We start from the raw sequence: 14,954 nt of genomic DNA on the forward strand, positions 1-14,954 counted from the left end.
CCCCTCCCCCCGGCCTCTCGCCCCCGTGCCTCCCTGCCCCCCCTCCCCCCCCGCCCCCCCCCACCCCCCCCCCCGCCCCGTCTCCCCCGCCTCCCCCACCTCGCAGCCCGGGATAGGGGGCGGCGGGGGAGGGGAGGAGGCCGGCTCGCTCGGCGGCCTCTGGGTCTCGCCTTACTTCCGGGAGGCGGGGGAGAGGCGAGGCCCGTGGAGCCCCGGCGTCCTGCCGGCCTCCCGGTCCGCGCCTGTCCGCGGTGGCGCGCTGCCCCCTCTCCGGGGCGCTGGCCGCGGCCCGCCGGCATTTGGAATTCCGCCCGAAAGAGGGGGCCCGGAGGAGGAGGCGGCGAGGAGGGCCGGCGGCCGGCGGCCGGCGGCCGGCGGTGAGAAGCGGAATCCGGGGTCCGGAGCGGCGCGGCGGCGGCTCGGGAGGCTCGCGCTGCGCCCGCCCGCAGTGCATCAGCGTGGCCGCGCGACATCCCCGGGATGCTCACCGCGGGGCATTATGCGCTGCCTAACAGGCTCCGGGCTGCCGGAGCGACTTGTTTGAAGCATTTTCTCCCTCGCTCTCGCTTTTAATCTTGTCTCTAGTGGCGTGTGTAGGGGGGAGGACTTTATTTCCATTGGCTAAGCTCTCCCTTCCCACCCACATCTCTTCCACATCACCTTGGTGTCTCCCTAAATAAAACCAGCCCTCCTTATCGCCTGGAAAAAATCAGGAGCTAGAGTTTGAATGGGTTTATATAAACACTCACCCCTGGCAGCGTGCGGCTGGGCTCCCAGGATAAACTCCAGGCGTCTGGCCTGATGCTTGCCTTGCCGTGTTCTCTCCCTTGAACGTCAAGGTTTAAGCAGAGCCCGAGGACTGGGAACTCTTCTCCGAAATTGGATCAACCTGAAGCCAGTTGCGGAACTGCACAGGGTCCCCATGGACCTCAAGGAGAGCCCCAGCGAGGGCAGCCTGCAGCCCTCTAGCATCCACATCTTCGCCAACACCTCCACCCTCCACGGCATCCGCCACATCTTCGTGTATGGGCCGATGACCATCCGGCGTGTGCTCTGGGCCGTGGCCTTCGTGGGCTCCCTGGGCCTGCTGCTGGTGGAGAGCTCCGAGAGAGTGTCCTACTACCTCTCCTACCAGCACGTCACCAAGGTGGATGAGGTGGTGGCCCAAAGCCTGGTCTTCCCAGCCGTGACCCTCTGCAACCTCAACGGCTTCCGGTTCTCCAGGCTGACCACCAATGACCTGTACCACGCCGGGGAGCTGCTGGCCCTGCTCGACGTCAACCTGCAGATCCCGGACCCGCACCTGGCAGACCCCACGGTCCTGGAGGCCCTGCGGCAGAAGGCCAACTTCAAACACTACAAACCCAAGCAGTTCAGCATGCTGGAGTTCCTGCATCGCGTGGGCCACGACCTGAAGGATATGATGCTCTACTGCAAGTTCAAAGGGCAGGAGTGCGGCCACCAGGACTTCACCACCGTGAGTACTTGGCTTTCAGCTCACTTTTGCGCATGGTTCTCTTGAGAAGTGCCACGCTGGGGTCTCCGCGTTCCCCGGAGCAGGAGAGAGCGTGGTGCCTGAGTCGAAGGCCAGGAGGGTAGTTGGCCAGAGTTGTTGGAACTGGTTGGAGCGGTGTGCCTGCCAGGATGGGGCAGTGTGGTCTGGTCGGGCGTGGAGGGCGAGCAGGGGGTCTGCGGTGGGGGATCGCTTCCCCAGATGTGCTGAGCTGGCTTCCTCCCAACTAGAGGGAGGAGGCCCGAGCTGTCCGCTGTCCGGGGCACTTGGTCGCTGAGCTGTGTGATTGGAACAGCTTGTCATTGACGAGGTGGCATTTTTGCCCCCCTCTCTGTCTCTTTCTCTGCTCGGAAGTGGCATCAGGCACTGCATCCTGTGGGCTGGGCTGGAGCTGAAGCTGCCAGAGAAGGGGGTGTGGGGCCCCAGACAGCCTGGGTGGTATCAGTGGCTTTGGGAGCTTGCTGGAGCAGGTGATGCTCACAGGGGTGGAAGTCTCTGTGCTTCCTTTTCTTGCGTGGATTCCGAGCTCCGTGTGGGGAGAGGAGAGTCGGGGGCGGGGGACCCCCCGGTCTCCATCTGGTCTGCTGGCAGGTCGGAAGCAAAGAGATGTCCAGGGTGCTTGGGCCCAAGAGGAGCGTGTAAGTGGAGGCCTGTGTGTAGGAGGACGGTCAGGGAGATGCCTGTGAGGGCGAAGCGGTCCAGGCTGGCTTGTCTGGGAGCTTCGGCTTGAAACTCAGAGGCTCGGGCTGCTGCCTGTGCAGTCGCTTAACAACGTGGATGCCAGAGGAGTGGTGTGGGGAGGGGGCGAGCAGCTGTGGGATTGGAAAGCCTGGAGGAGGAGTGTGGAGCTGAGTAAAGAGGAAAGGCGGAGGGGGATGTGGCTCACGTTCAGGATGGGGCTTCCTGGAGGGGCAGAGAAAGGATGGGAGGAGAGCTGTCGCTGCCAGGGTTCTCCGTTTGCCCAGTTAGTGGGCTGCTAGGCATAACTTGGCATAAGGGGGTGAGACTGCAGCTACGCACGCCTCCTTGCTTCCAGGCGGGTCTGGGGCCTCAGGGGCTGTGGGACCCTCCAGAAGCCCAGGGTGGCTGCTTCTCCCATAGCTGCCTTAGGGAGAAGCCAGAGCTTTTGAGTCTCCGAGCCTTGAGCCAAATTGCAGTGGTAGGTTCTGGATGACAGGTGCAGCAGTTGCAAAGGAACTGGATGGGCTCTGTCACCAGCACTTGTCCGGGGCCCTCTGCCTAATTAAGACATGCCCCACCTTGCTGGTAGTGCACCCATTCTCCACCCGCTCTCAGGTCCACTGCCTGCTGGCCTCTTGCTCTGAGTTTCTGCCATAACCAGTTAATGCCATAACCAGTTTCTGTCTGCAGCCTCTGTGCTTGCAGTTAGCTGTCTGTGATTCTGGAAAAGCCCACAGTGCCGGGGGTGGGGGGCATCCCATAGAGCTCTGTTTCCTGGGGGAGCTGTTTTTACCATCCGTTTCAAACACTGTGCTTTTGCACAGCAAAAGCAGTGGCAGTGCATTTATACGAAAGGGGAAGGGGGTCTGAACTGGAGGAAGGGGCCGGCCGTACTGGAAGCCCTTCTGAACGGAGCAAACGACTCTCATACATTTCATGCACAAACGATGGTCTAGGTGGCTTGAGAGAGGAGGGGACGATGCCTCATTCTCAGAGGCTGAAACCATCCCTGTATCCCACCCCGTGCTTTCTAGTGCCGTGGCAACGCTCAGCTTCACCACTGCACCTTGCAGCTCAGAAATGCACTCAGCTGTTCCTCTGCCTGAACGTACCCGGAACACACTCAGAGAAACTGCGGTAGCAGACCCCGGACCGAGATCTCAAGCACCCTCGTCATTGCGTGTCCAACTAGTGGTTTCCTCTCAGTTCATGATCAAGTTCCATTTCCAAGTAAAGGTTCTTTGGCCCACAGCTGACGTTTTCCACTTAGCCCATAATTGGAGGCCCCGGAGTCCCAGGAGTCCAAAGATCAGGCCTTAAAGCCTTACCTGAGCCTTTGACCTCTCCAAGATGTCTCTCAAATAGTAAAGGTGCTTGTGGATATGGTTTATGAAGTCGTAAGTGGTATGTCATTATCTGCCGTCCTCAGCAAGTCCAAGGCTCATCTGGCCGGGTGTCCCTCCTTGGACTGACCCTCAATGTGTGACCTCCCCCAGCGCCGAAAGGGGGATGAGCCTCGGGGCTGGATCTCCCAGCTGTTTGGGCGGTGTCAAAAAGGGCACCCACTCCAGGAAACCTGGAGGAGGCCCCAAGTGGATGGCTGACCTTTCTCACCCCCTGATCACAGTGGGAAGCCATGCTGAGCCTCTGTGAGAGGGGACATGGCACCAGGTTTGTTCCAAGACCTTGCAGTGAGGGGTAATCCTTCCCACTCCCCCTTTATACCCCTGTACCTTTTAGTCTGGGGTATAGTATGCTGATTCTGGGGTTCTTGCACCGGAAGAGGGCAGGGAAACTTGCTGATGGGGGAAGTCAGTTCACTGGCCTTCTTGCCCATTCCATCTCTCCGCTGCTCATCCCTCTCCATTTGGCTTATTTATTAGGCCCTGCCTGGGTTTTTCCCATGCTGAGTGGCTTCTTTCTTTACGTGCGGTGGCTGACTTATTAGAGAAGTTAAGTATGGGGGAGGGGATGTCCCAGGTGGATCACTTTTTCCATTTTTCTTTTTCTGTAAAACATACCTAGTGCCGTCTCCAGGGCTAATGCTTTTGCATAAGCTCTTATTCCAAGTTCTTAGCTGGTGTGCAATGAAGTGCGTAATACCCTTTAATTAGTGAATGAGCCGTGATTCTAGCAGAGGGGAAGGCTGTTTGTGGAGGTTAAAAGTCCCAAGAAGCCAGGTGTGGCATTCTCACTGCCATGTATACAGGTGTGTTCCATCCTCATGCAGGTACATTCTTAGCCCTCACCTGGGACAATCTGAATGCAGATAGGCATGTATTTGTCCTTCCTGGGAAAGCCGAATGGGACTTACTTCCGCAGTGCCTGCTTGGGGCGGGGGCGGGGGGCGGGGGGGGGCGTTTGCCGTGCTGACCTCAGGTGCAAGGAGGGAGATCTGGATGGGGGTCTCTGGCCATGGTGGTGGGTGATCTAAGGATAAGGTTAGGAACAACCTCTTGGCTTGAGGAGGTTTGAATCACAGCTCTATCATTTTCTAGCTTAATCCCTGGGTCATATTTTATGTCCTCTCTAGGCCTCAACTTGCTCGCTGTAACATCTGGTAGTAATACGTGACTTTGTAACTCACAGGGTTGTTGGGGGATGAGGAATGTGAGACAATGCATGTAAATGTCCTTTTGTACATTGTGCAGATGTAAGGCGGGGCCGCTCTCGGTGTTAGCAGGGGATGATTATTGTCCAGCCCCCCTGCCCTGTTCGCAGCCCACTGTAGGAGTCAGCTGATGAGTAATGCTGTGAGCAGAAACCAGGGGGGTGGAGGTGGCCGCAAGGTGTTTGGAGCCCAGGGTTAAAGCCCAGCCTTGTGGAAATGGGATTGCTTGGAGCGGAGGTCACAGCTGGGTTCAATAGCTAATTGTGACAGACAGGTGGCAATTCCATTGTTTGTGACTAGCACGTGACTGTTTCACGCTGTTTCTCTGCTCATCACGTTGGGGTTCATCTGCCTCCAGGTTCAGGAATGCAAATGACCCTTCAGTTGGCACTTTTAATTTGATGTCCGTAATTGTATGTGTTTGCGCTTTAAATTTGAGATTTCTTTCATTGACCTTTCCTTACTGAAAGAAAGGTCTCTCCACAACGAGATCTTGTTAGATCTTCTTCATCTACATCACATAGCGTTACAGAGATGTAGAGGTGAGGGTTTAGGACTCTCACTGGAATTCCTGCCCAAGGCTGGCGGATCCGCACCCAACCTCTCAATATTTCTTATTACATGAGCAGCAGGTGCACGAAGATGGTGAGCTTTGGGGAGAGAAGAGTTGGAGTTCTAACTGTACCCCCATTTGCTGTGTAATCATAGGCAAGTTCCCTAACCTCACTTTCCGCTTATTTATTTATTTATTGAGAGGGAGAGAGAGAGAGAGAGAGAGAGAGAGAGAGAGAGAGAGCGTGAGTGGGTTAGGAAGAGAGGGAGAGAGAGAATTGAGAATCCCAAGCAGGCTCCGCACTGTCAGCACAGATCCTGATGCAGAGCTCGATCCCACAAACCGTGAGATCATGACCTGAGCCAAAATAAAAAGTCAGGCACCTAACCCTACTGAGTCACCCAGGCGCCCCTCCCCAACTTTAAAATAGAAACAGTAATACCTGCCACTGGGAGTTGCACCCATTCAGGGAGGTAAGGTGCGACAGGTGCCAGTGAGTGGCCCAAGCCTGGTGCGTACAGGGCAGGCCCTTTGCTTTGCTTCGTGTCCCACAGGAGTATGACTGAGCCTGTGCTAGACGTTGGCTCTCTTGACTCCAGGCCAGTGTTCTTCCCACTCCTCCTTACCGTGACTCACCACCAGCTTTAGAGCACAGGCGACTGCTGTGATGGTGGGATTTGTAATTTTCACAGTAGTCAAACCTTCACATTTTTCAGCGCTTTGGTCCATATCAGTTCTGCTGCCTAGACACCATCTTGGCTTCCACGAACCAGCTCATGGCTACTAATCTCACCCCGGGGAGCTCGTGCCCCCCAAGCCCCGAGAGGCGTGGAGTGACCTCCATACGAGGCGTAGTGTTTTTATCACAGTGTGGCATGTTACCGCGTGTCATCCCTTCAGTCGTCCCTTTATCCATCAGAGAGGACACCTGCTATGCAGCGGTTATAAAGCCAGACCAGTTCCTTGCCATCTGAGAGCTCACAGCTCGTTTCCCAACCCCTTCTAGATGGGGAGCTAGTTGAGAGCAGGCATCTTGTCTCCTCAAACACGTTCTCTGCATACATCCTGCCGACAGTTGCTGACTAAACAGTTGCCTTCTGTTTCCCAAACGGACCCAGAATCCTTTGCTCGTGGGCCTTACTTACTTTTTGCTCTCCTACCTCTTTCTCCACGTCTATTCATTTAAATCCTACTCGTCCTTTAAAATCCAGCTCTAATATCTCTGTAGCCTTCTCCAGGAAATCGTTGCCGGTCCCTCTCCCCATGACCGTAATCTAAATGAATCTCTTCCTCCTCTGTCTTTGAAAAAGCATCTTGGCTCGTATTCCTCTGTCAGAGCGCTCACTGTGCCTTTCCTAGCATTACACGCAGAAAGTGTTTACGCTAGAAGAGACCTCAGAGATGATTTAATTTAATACCTGAATTCCTTAACCAGTGATAATTTTTAGACATTGCCTATTTCTGTCTCTCTTCCCTGTAAGACATGATGTCTTTACTGACCTTCTATTTTCAAGACTTGGAACTGCTTAGCACATGGTAAGCTCTCAAAGTGTGTCTTCAGAGTATGTTAAGGGGGATTAAAGTTATTGGAAGCTAAGGTGACACTGTAGCTGCTGATACGGCCATTTTTCTCAGCTTCCTTTTTTGGTGTAGGTATCTAGGATCCCACCTACACCAGGATGGCATGTCTCATTGTTGAAAATTATTATCATACCGCACTTTCTGATGACAGAAACAGTTCATGCTCATTGGAGAAAACTTGGGCAGTGTGGGGGAGGAGCAAGGAAGGAACAAAAAAATTGCCTATGGTAGCATCCCGGGCATAATTACATGTATTACTTTGGCATTTGGGAATAGCTCCATCCGGTCACATAATGTGTGCGTGTTTGTGTACCCTCGTGCCTGGGATCACACCTTCTGTACATGTGGTGCCTTGTCTGATGTGCAGCACACTTCCGATCAGTGTCAGCTAGCTCTCTGCTTCTTGGGTCCCCAGGGTAGCATCCGGGGTGTTAAAGATGCCCTTAAAGGTCCATTCAGAGTGAAAGTAAAATCCAAAGGTATGTTGGGGCACCTGGGTGGCTCAGTCAGTTAAGTGTCTGACTTCGGCTCTGGTCATGATCTCGCACTCCTTGAGTTCAAGCTCTGCATCGGGGTCTGTATGATCTCACAGTTTGTGGGTTTGAGCCCCTCCTCGGGCTCTGTGATGACAGCTCAGAGCCTGGAGCCTGCTTGAGACACTGTGTCTCCCTCTCTCTGCCCCTTCCCTGCTTTCTCTCTCTCTTTCTCTCAAAAGTAAACAAAAAAATCCAAAGAGATGTCCAATCAATACCCCTCTTGTGAGACGTGTTTTGTCTTATCTGCCAGACGACCAGGGATAATTTGTGGGAGCGAGTGGAAACCACCCCTCTTAATTCAGCCTTCTTGGATTTTAGGTTCACAACTGAACACCACGTACTCTCCTTCGATGGCACTTTATTGACAGTCTAGCTGTGCATTTACCTGAGGCCATCTTGACCCCACTGTTTGTTGCATGTTTGCTAGGATGAACCACAGATGTGTTCACTGACACTAAATTAGATCTCCCGACTGAGGCCTGACCCTGTTCCTAGATGCGGCACAACTTTAGGACTATGAGGAACCATGAGGACCATGGACCATGGACCACGGAGACCATGAGGTTCTCTTTGCTTAGAACATTCCTGCCTGCCTCAGTCCACCGTGTGGAGCCTAACTCCCCATCACCTGTAAAGTCTCTGGGCACTACGTCTAAATTGCACCTTTACTCCTTAAGATGCCTGGAAGTTTTGTGAGCATTTGCCGTGTCCTTGGAGAGGCGACCCCTGCCAAGCTAAGTGACCGGTTTTCCGTGGAGCTGGTTCCGGTCTGTATTACTTTAGGTTGCGGCTCCCTGGAAAACAAGTCTTCAGGGGTGTACTGAATTCTCTCTGATGTGTTGGATGGCTGGGGCAGTGACCGGGAGCTGACTGTGATAATGACCCACACCATCTACTTGCAGAGAAAAGCTGATGTTACTGCACAGGCCACTTAGTGCTTAGCTGCTGGTGGGGGAGAGTCTGTGTGTCTGTGCCTCTGTCCCTGGGAGCTCTTAGACCTCCAGAGTGGCTGATGAAGCAAGGCTACCCGAGAGCTTATTGAATTGGTAATTGGTCCTTTCCCCCTCTCTACAGGGCTTCCCTTTTCCTCTCTACAGAAAGTCCTTCCCTTAATGAAGAGATGAGTTCTAGAAAATTTTCTGCAAAGTGAATCCTAGTTTGCCGCGGATGCCTAGAAGAAGAGCTGACATGGGATCCCATTGAAAAAAATCCCCCAAAGACTGAATTGGCAGCTTTTAGCATCAAGTTTGCTGTCAGAGCTATTGCTCCGTAGAACAGTTCATATTTCAAAGTGCCAAGCAAGAATCCCGTGTTCTCCATCAGACGAAAAATATACCACCCAGGTCTAGTGATACCTGAAAGTATGCTGGGTGTTTTCTCTTTTTTTTGTCTGCGTGTTTATGTTTGATGGCACTGGGTTGAAATAGCAAGCCAGACTGCAGGGTCATTGGACTCACAATCTATTATAACCTGAAACGGATGGCCTACATCATAACCCCTGCAAGTGTGAAATTCCGTATATCACATTTCTCCCTTGCTGTGGACTGAAAACTAGTCCGTGCCGCCTGGCCTGAGTGGTTACTGGGTAGCAGATGCTTCCAGACACGCATGTTTATTATTTGAGAAATCGGAAGCATGTGATAGAAGCCTGTTGATCATGTTGGGCTTTATTGGGGAAGAACATTCCAAAAAGTCACATCCCCTGGGTGCTAAAGCATCTTTCGATTTCCCAGCACTTATTTTCTCATGACTCAGGTACATTCCGTATTGATTACCTTAGTGATCATGGAAATTTATACTTAAGAAATAAAGCACGAAACACAGAAGGAATGTATTTGGATTTAATTGACTTCTGTTGATTGAGTTGTACAACCTTGGGCAAGGTAATTAGCCTCTGTGGGCCTCAGTTTCCTCGTCTATAAAATCAGGGGGTTGAACCCGGTGATTCCAAAGGCCATCCTGTAGAAGTCTAAATGCAATAAAACATAGCCAACATTTATTTTTCTGATCCCACATTTGTTACCTGAAGCTACGACTTTTATATTTGGAGGAGGGAGCTGGTGCTTTTTTCTTCAGACAGACACATTTATCCATTTATTTGTTTGTTTTATTTAGATAGATCTGCAAGTGGAAGCTGAAACACTGACTGGCTCTATGGGGTAAAGGGAGGCACAGAACCCTACTCTCAAAATCCTGTCCATGAGCCATTATGTGTCTGGCTGCAGCTTGTAGGTGTGACTGGAAGTTTCCATCCCACTAGTCCTGTGCTTGTGAGCGGCGGTGCATGTATGAATTAGCAAGGGCACCCTTGGAAGATGCTGCCCAAATCCCCTTTGCTGATGTGAGCAGTACAACTCCTGACCACTCATATCTGTACCAATGGCACTGCCACTCCTGGAGATCTCTGGGAAGTTATTCACCTCCCTGCCTCCTGGGGGCAGCCGACGGCCAGCGACTAATTGACCCAGGAGTACAAATTGCCAGCCATCTTGCCTCAAGATGGAACCAATTATGGTTGATGGTTGACACTCCAGAGCTTCCCATGGGATCAGGCTGAGCTGGAATTTTCCTGTGGTTTCAACATCCTTGCTTACCTTTTCTCCCTTGCCGGTATCCTGCATGCCTCCCTCCCTTCCAGGCTCTTCCTGACGTCATTCCCCCAGTAAATCCCCTGGAGGAGAAACCCCATCTCAGTCCCTGCCAGGGACTATGACCTATGTGTTGGTGAGTTTTAGCTTCTCCATCTGTTTGGTAACATGGAGAACCACCCGGGCATATGGACCTATGTCTGTCTTGGAAAGAAGGAAGTATTGGTTTCGAAAGTCTTTTAAGACTTGAACTTTCCGGATCTGTGTCCTCAGCTGGGGCCTGTAACAGTTTCCAGGGGACATATATTTATATTTACATTTACATTTATATTTATATTTATATTTACATTTATATTTATATTTCTATTTACTTATATATAAGTATATGTACACACACATACACACACACACACACACACATATATATGTTTATGTATTTATATATTTGTAATTCAAATGAGCATCTGTCCAATCAGGATTCATACCACTGGGTGCAGCTGGTTTGTCCTTCTTTGGACCTTCTGGTCCAAGGAAAGCCCTTCCCAAAGCTGCCCGTATCCCAAGAGCTGAGCTATCCCTAGTCTCCCAGCGGCTGCATACCCCCAGCTGCTCACATCCTAGCTCACACCTTCACCAACACCTGAATTCTCATCTTTTCCCAGTTCTGCTCTCTCTGAAAACCTCCCTTTCCCATGCCCCTGCCCCAGCCAGCCCTTGCTGCCATTTCTTCCTGGAGGTGCATCAGCCTGGCTTGGAGCCACAGGGAGGAGCCTTCCGTGGTGGCAGTGGCTCGGGCCCATCTCTAAAGCAGGAGGTGGTGAGCGATGTTTGGCTGACCAAGGGTGATGCTCCTCGTAGGTCACAGAACCCATGAGTGATGAGGAGTGAAGGAAAGAACTGAGACCAGTAGCCTGAAGAGGGAAGTAGGTGACCCAAGGCAAGGCAGTTGCTTTCCTCAAACCCTTGGAAGGCAGGCCTAGGGAACAGGAATACAGCTTTCTCTGTGCAAGGCCAAGGGCAGAGCTCACAGCAGTTGGGGGTGGGGGACAGAAGTTCAGAGAGGTGGCTACCTGCTGATTGGAGGGAGCTCTCCCGGGAGGTTAGAGTACCTTTGCCCTGTCATCAGCCCCAGCCGAGGCCACACAATTGCTTATTGGCAGTGCTGTGGAGGTAGATCAATGTCAAGTGAAGAGTTGGATTTACTGGCCTCTAAAGTTACTTCCAAAGCTGAGCATCTTTGATTTATTTCCTTCCTGAACAGATATTTGAAGTCAGAGGTGAGGACCATTGGCCTTTGGCTTTGGAAAGAATGGATAATAGATGCAAGCCAGCTCACACAGCCTGCAGAACCACTCTGTTTCCCAATACTGTGTAGTGCTGATGCTAAGTGTTTCTGAAGCCGAGAATAAGAGGGTGCTGGGGGACAGTCCTTATAGAGGAGAGAGCGGATACGCAGTTCCTTCAGACAGGAAGTCTGTGGGTGCTGGTAGCCAGGGTTTGGGGTGGCTGTTCAAAGAGCTGGCCTCCCAAAGTGAGTGTGCATGCCTTCCTTGAGGAGCAGTTCCCAGAGGAATTTGTCATAAGTTCTAGGCTCTAGATCCAAACCTAGAGAGCAGATCTTGGGGTGGTTTGGTCTGGCCTGGTTCCATGTGGAGTCTGGAGAGACTGGGAGGTATACGGATTAGAGGTGACTCTGGGGTGGCTGGGGGGTAGAGATAGACCCAGCTACAGGGGCTGGGAAGGAGGCTGATGCCAGGGCAGGGCCCAGAGGATGCCCTGCCCAAGAGCACCAGGGGACTGTGGCAAATGTTGAAAAGATGAAGGGGGTTTGGCACCTGAGATAATGACATAATGAGATATCTTAGCTCTGTGGTATAATCATGGAATTGCGTGTCAGGTAGGTGTATGCACCAGGCTCGTGTGACTGTGATTTCTTGATTAATAAGAAATATGTATTTGGTCTTCATTCCTGGTTCCTGGTACAAGAGCTTTGAAAGCCCTTGGAATTTCCTGAGGGGTTGGGTGAGAGGCACATCTTTGGCTATGCATATGAAGAGCTTTTCAACCATACCTGATGTTATGCTGATGAAGTGACTCTTGGGGCCCCCCCCCAGATAGCTTTTAGGTTGGAGGCTGGTTGCCAGAGGGACCAACCATGTGAGTGAGAAGAGAGAGAGCTGGAGGTTGAGTCAGTCACCAGTGACCAGTGATTTAATCCAGCGTGCCGGTGTAATGGAACCTCCACAGAAATCTCCAAATGAGGGGATTCCGAGTGCTTCTGGGAGGTGCTGGGAGGGTGGCGTGCCTGGGGGAGGGGCGTGGAAGCTCTGTGCCCCTCCCCCAGATCTTGGATACAACCTGAATTGTATCCTATAAATAAAGCAGTACCAGTAAATACACTTTTTCTGAGTTTCTGTGAGCCATTCTAACAAATTTTTGAACCCGAGGAGGGGGTTGTGGGAGTCTCTGATGTATAGCTAACTGGTCAGAAGTGTGGGTGGCTTGGACTCATAACTGGCACCTGAAGTGGGGGGCAGTCTCATGGGACTGAGCCCTTAACCCGTGGGGTCCTGCATAAACTTTGGGGAATCGGTATCAGAATTGCTTGGTGTGAGGGGAAACCCACGCATTTGGTGTCAGAGGTGAAGGGTTCCGGGAGTCAAAAACAGAGCTTAGTAACGACCTTGGGCAAAGTATTTACCCTCTCCAGACCTCAGTTTCCCCCTGTGTTCAGTAACAATAATCCTGGCACTTGCCTTAAAGGATTGCTCGCAGTCATTGAATGAAGTGATAGAAAGGAAACTTTAGCTCTGGGCCAGATGCACCGCACCATCTACTTTGTTGCTGTTGTTATTTTCATTATTACTACGACGAGCCAGGGGTAAAGCATAGTGATGGGAGAATCCAAGAGCGAAAAGATTTTTTGGGAAGCCCATACTGACATCAGCAGGTGTCAAGAGTACGGGGAATGAGTCTGTAGTCAAGCCAGGCACCCAGTGCCTGCCATTACTGTTGGCTGTAAGCTACCGGAGACACTTAAAACTATGTCAGAAATAGAATTCCTCATTGGGTCACCCCGTGTTGTTTACAGAGCCTGTTAGTGGCTACCATTTTCTGAGAACATCATATATCCAGGTGCTGTTCTAGCTTAAGTACTTCGCCAGAGCTCTGGGAATTATATGATATTCGTAGCTCTTTTTTTTTTTTTGTATGGAAAAAATGGGGGCTCAGAAAGGTTAAATGATAAGACTGATGTCACTTAGCTAAGAATTGGGAGAATTGAGATTTGAACCAGATAATCTAGATCCTTGATGCTTTCTTTAGAAGATGCTATTTGATCTTCACCAGAATGCTGAAACTGGATAAGGTAACAGTGTGTCTGTTTCACCGTTGAACATAAATAAGGCTCAGGGAAGTTTAGTGACGGGCACGGGGTCACTCAGCAGGAAAGTGTCACCATTGGGGATGGGAGGCATGCCTTTTGATTTCCTTGGGGTGTTTTCTGTGAGACATCAAGCTTATTTGCACTGGGCCGAACCGAGTGAAGTCAGGCCGTTCATCAGCAGTTCTCCAGCTCAAAAGAGTTGGATTTAGGCGCAAGGTGCCTCAACTTACCTGCATCCTCCCCTGGGAGCCAGAAGCTTGGTCGCTGCCAGAGCTGAAGCAGAGCAGGAAGGCCTCCCGGCTCTTGGTTCGGCACGCACAGGTGGAGGTGCCAAGCGATCCCACAGCACCCTCTTCAGGAAAGTCTAGAAGCCTGAAAAGTCTCCTCTTGCCAGGGTGACACTTGGGATCTGTCCAAGTTGCCAAAGGAGGAGCTCAGGGGTCTGACCCTAGGAAGCGAGTGGCAGTTATTGGATGTGATGTGACTCTGCCCTGCCCTCTCTTTCTGCCTCCACCTCCCCACTTGAAATCCGACTCCGGGGGGGGGCAGAAATGACAGCCTCCGGACACACAGCTGTGTTTAAGGAACCGGGTGGCTAGAGCTCAGTCTGGGGGCTGCAGCTTCTGCCTCCGAACCAGTGACCTAAACTTGAACATCCAGGCTGGGTGTGCTGTGATGGACACATTTGCAGGTGGCAGAATAGTACGGTGGTGAAGAACCGGGCTCCGAGCGAGACCGTCTGGATTCGGATCCTGCAATCGCACACGAGTTGGACAAATACTCAGTTTGGTTTGGGGAGACTTCAGTCATTTGTGGAGCATGGCACGGTAGACCTCAACCCATGTGAGTTTCTTCCTCTTGCCATTTCCACCTACGTGGAAACCCGCGGACTGCTCCTCCAGGACTCTGTTCTTGTTTCTTCCTTTCTGTAATTTTTAAAAAAAATTTTTAACGTCTTTATTTTTGAGACAGAGAGAGACAGAGCATGAGCAGGGGAGGGGCAGAGAGCGAGGGAGACACAGAATCCGAAGCAGGCTCCAGGCTCTGAGCGGTCAGCACAGAGCCCGACGCGGGGCTCGAACTCACAGACTGCGAGATCGTGACCTGAGCCGAAGTCGGACGCTCAACCGACTGAACCACCCAGGCATCCCATTCCTGTCTGTTCTTTAAACTAAGGCTTTCCAGTGCGATCCTCTGCACTGTGTTCTCTTGTGTTCCCCACCCCCCACCAGATATGGCAGTCGAGGGACATCTCTCTAGAGCAGAAGTGGCTCTGTGATGTAGGGATTCCAGGTTCCTTCCTTCTCCCTGGTGTCTGTCCCTCTCTTCGTGGAGTGTGAGGAGGCGGCGTGCGGAGAGAGAAGTATCTCCATGAACTGGAAGTAACAGTGTCTTCTAAAGTTTGGGCCAAGGCTGCTTCTGCCTTCCTGGAATGATTTCTTAGCAGAACACCTCCCATCCCCTGGGCCTGTTAGCTATTTCAGGGACATTTTAAGTGGCTATTAA

At 52.0% G+C, this 14,954-nt stretch overlaps 1 protein-coding gene across 1 annotated transcript in view; it reads left to right on the plus strand.

Annotated features, from left to right (window-relative positions):
• Positions 1–530: 530 nt before the first annotated feature.
• Positions 531–14,954, plus strand: part of ASIC2 (acid sensing ion channel subunit 2) — a 1,013,351-nt gene continuing 998,927 nt past the window's right edge. Inside the window, exon 1 of the mRNA XM_040455226.1 lies at positions 531–1,477. Within this exon, the coding sequence (XP_040311160.1) occupies positions 923–1,477 (555 nt within the window). The 5' untranslated portion in view covers positions 531–922. The remainder of the gene's footprint in view (positions 1,478–14,954) is intronic.

The sequence above is a fragment of the Herpailurus yagouaroundi genome, unplaced genomic scaffold, assembly GCF_014898765.1.
Source record: "Herpailurus yagouaroundi ecotype Mexico unplaced genomic scaffold, PumYag 215, whole genome shotgun sequence".
Taxonomy (NCBI): Eukaryota; Metazoa; Chordata; class Mammalia; order Carnivora; family Felidae; genus Herpailurus; species Herpailurus yagouaroundi.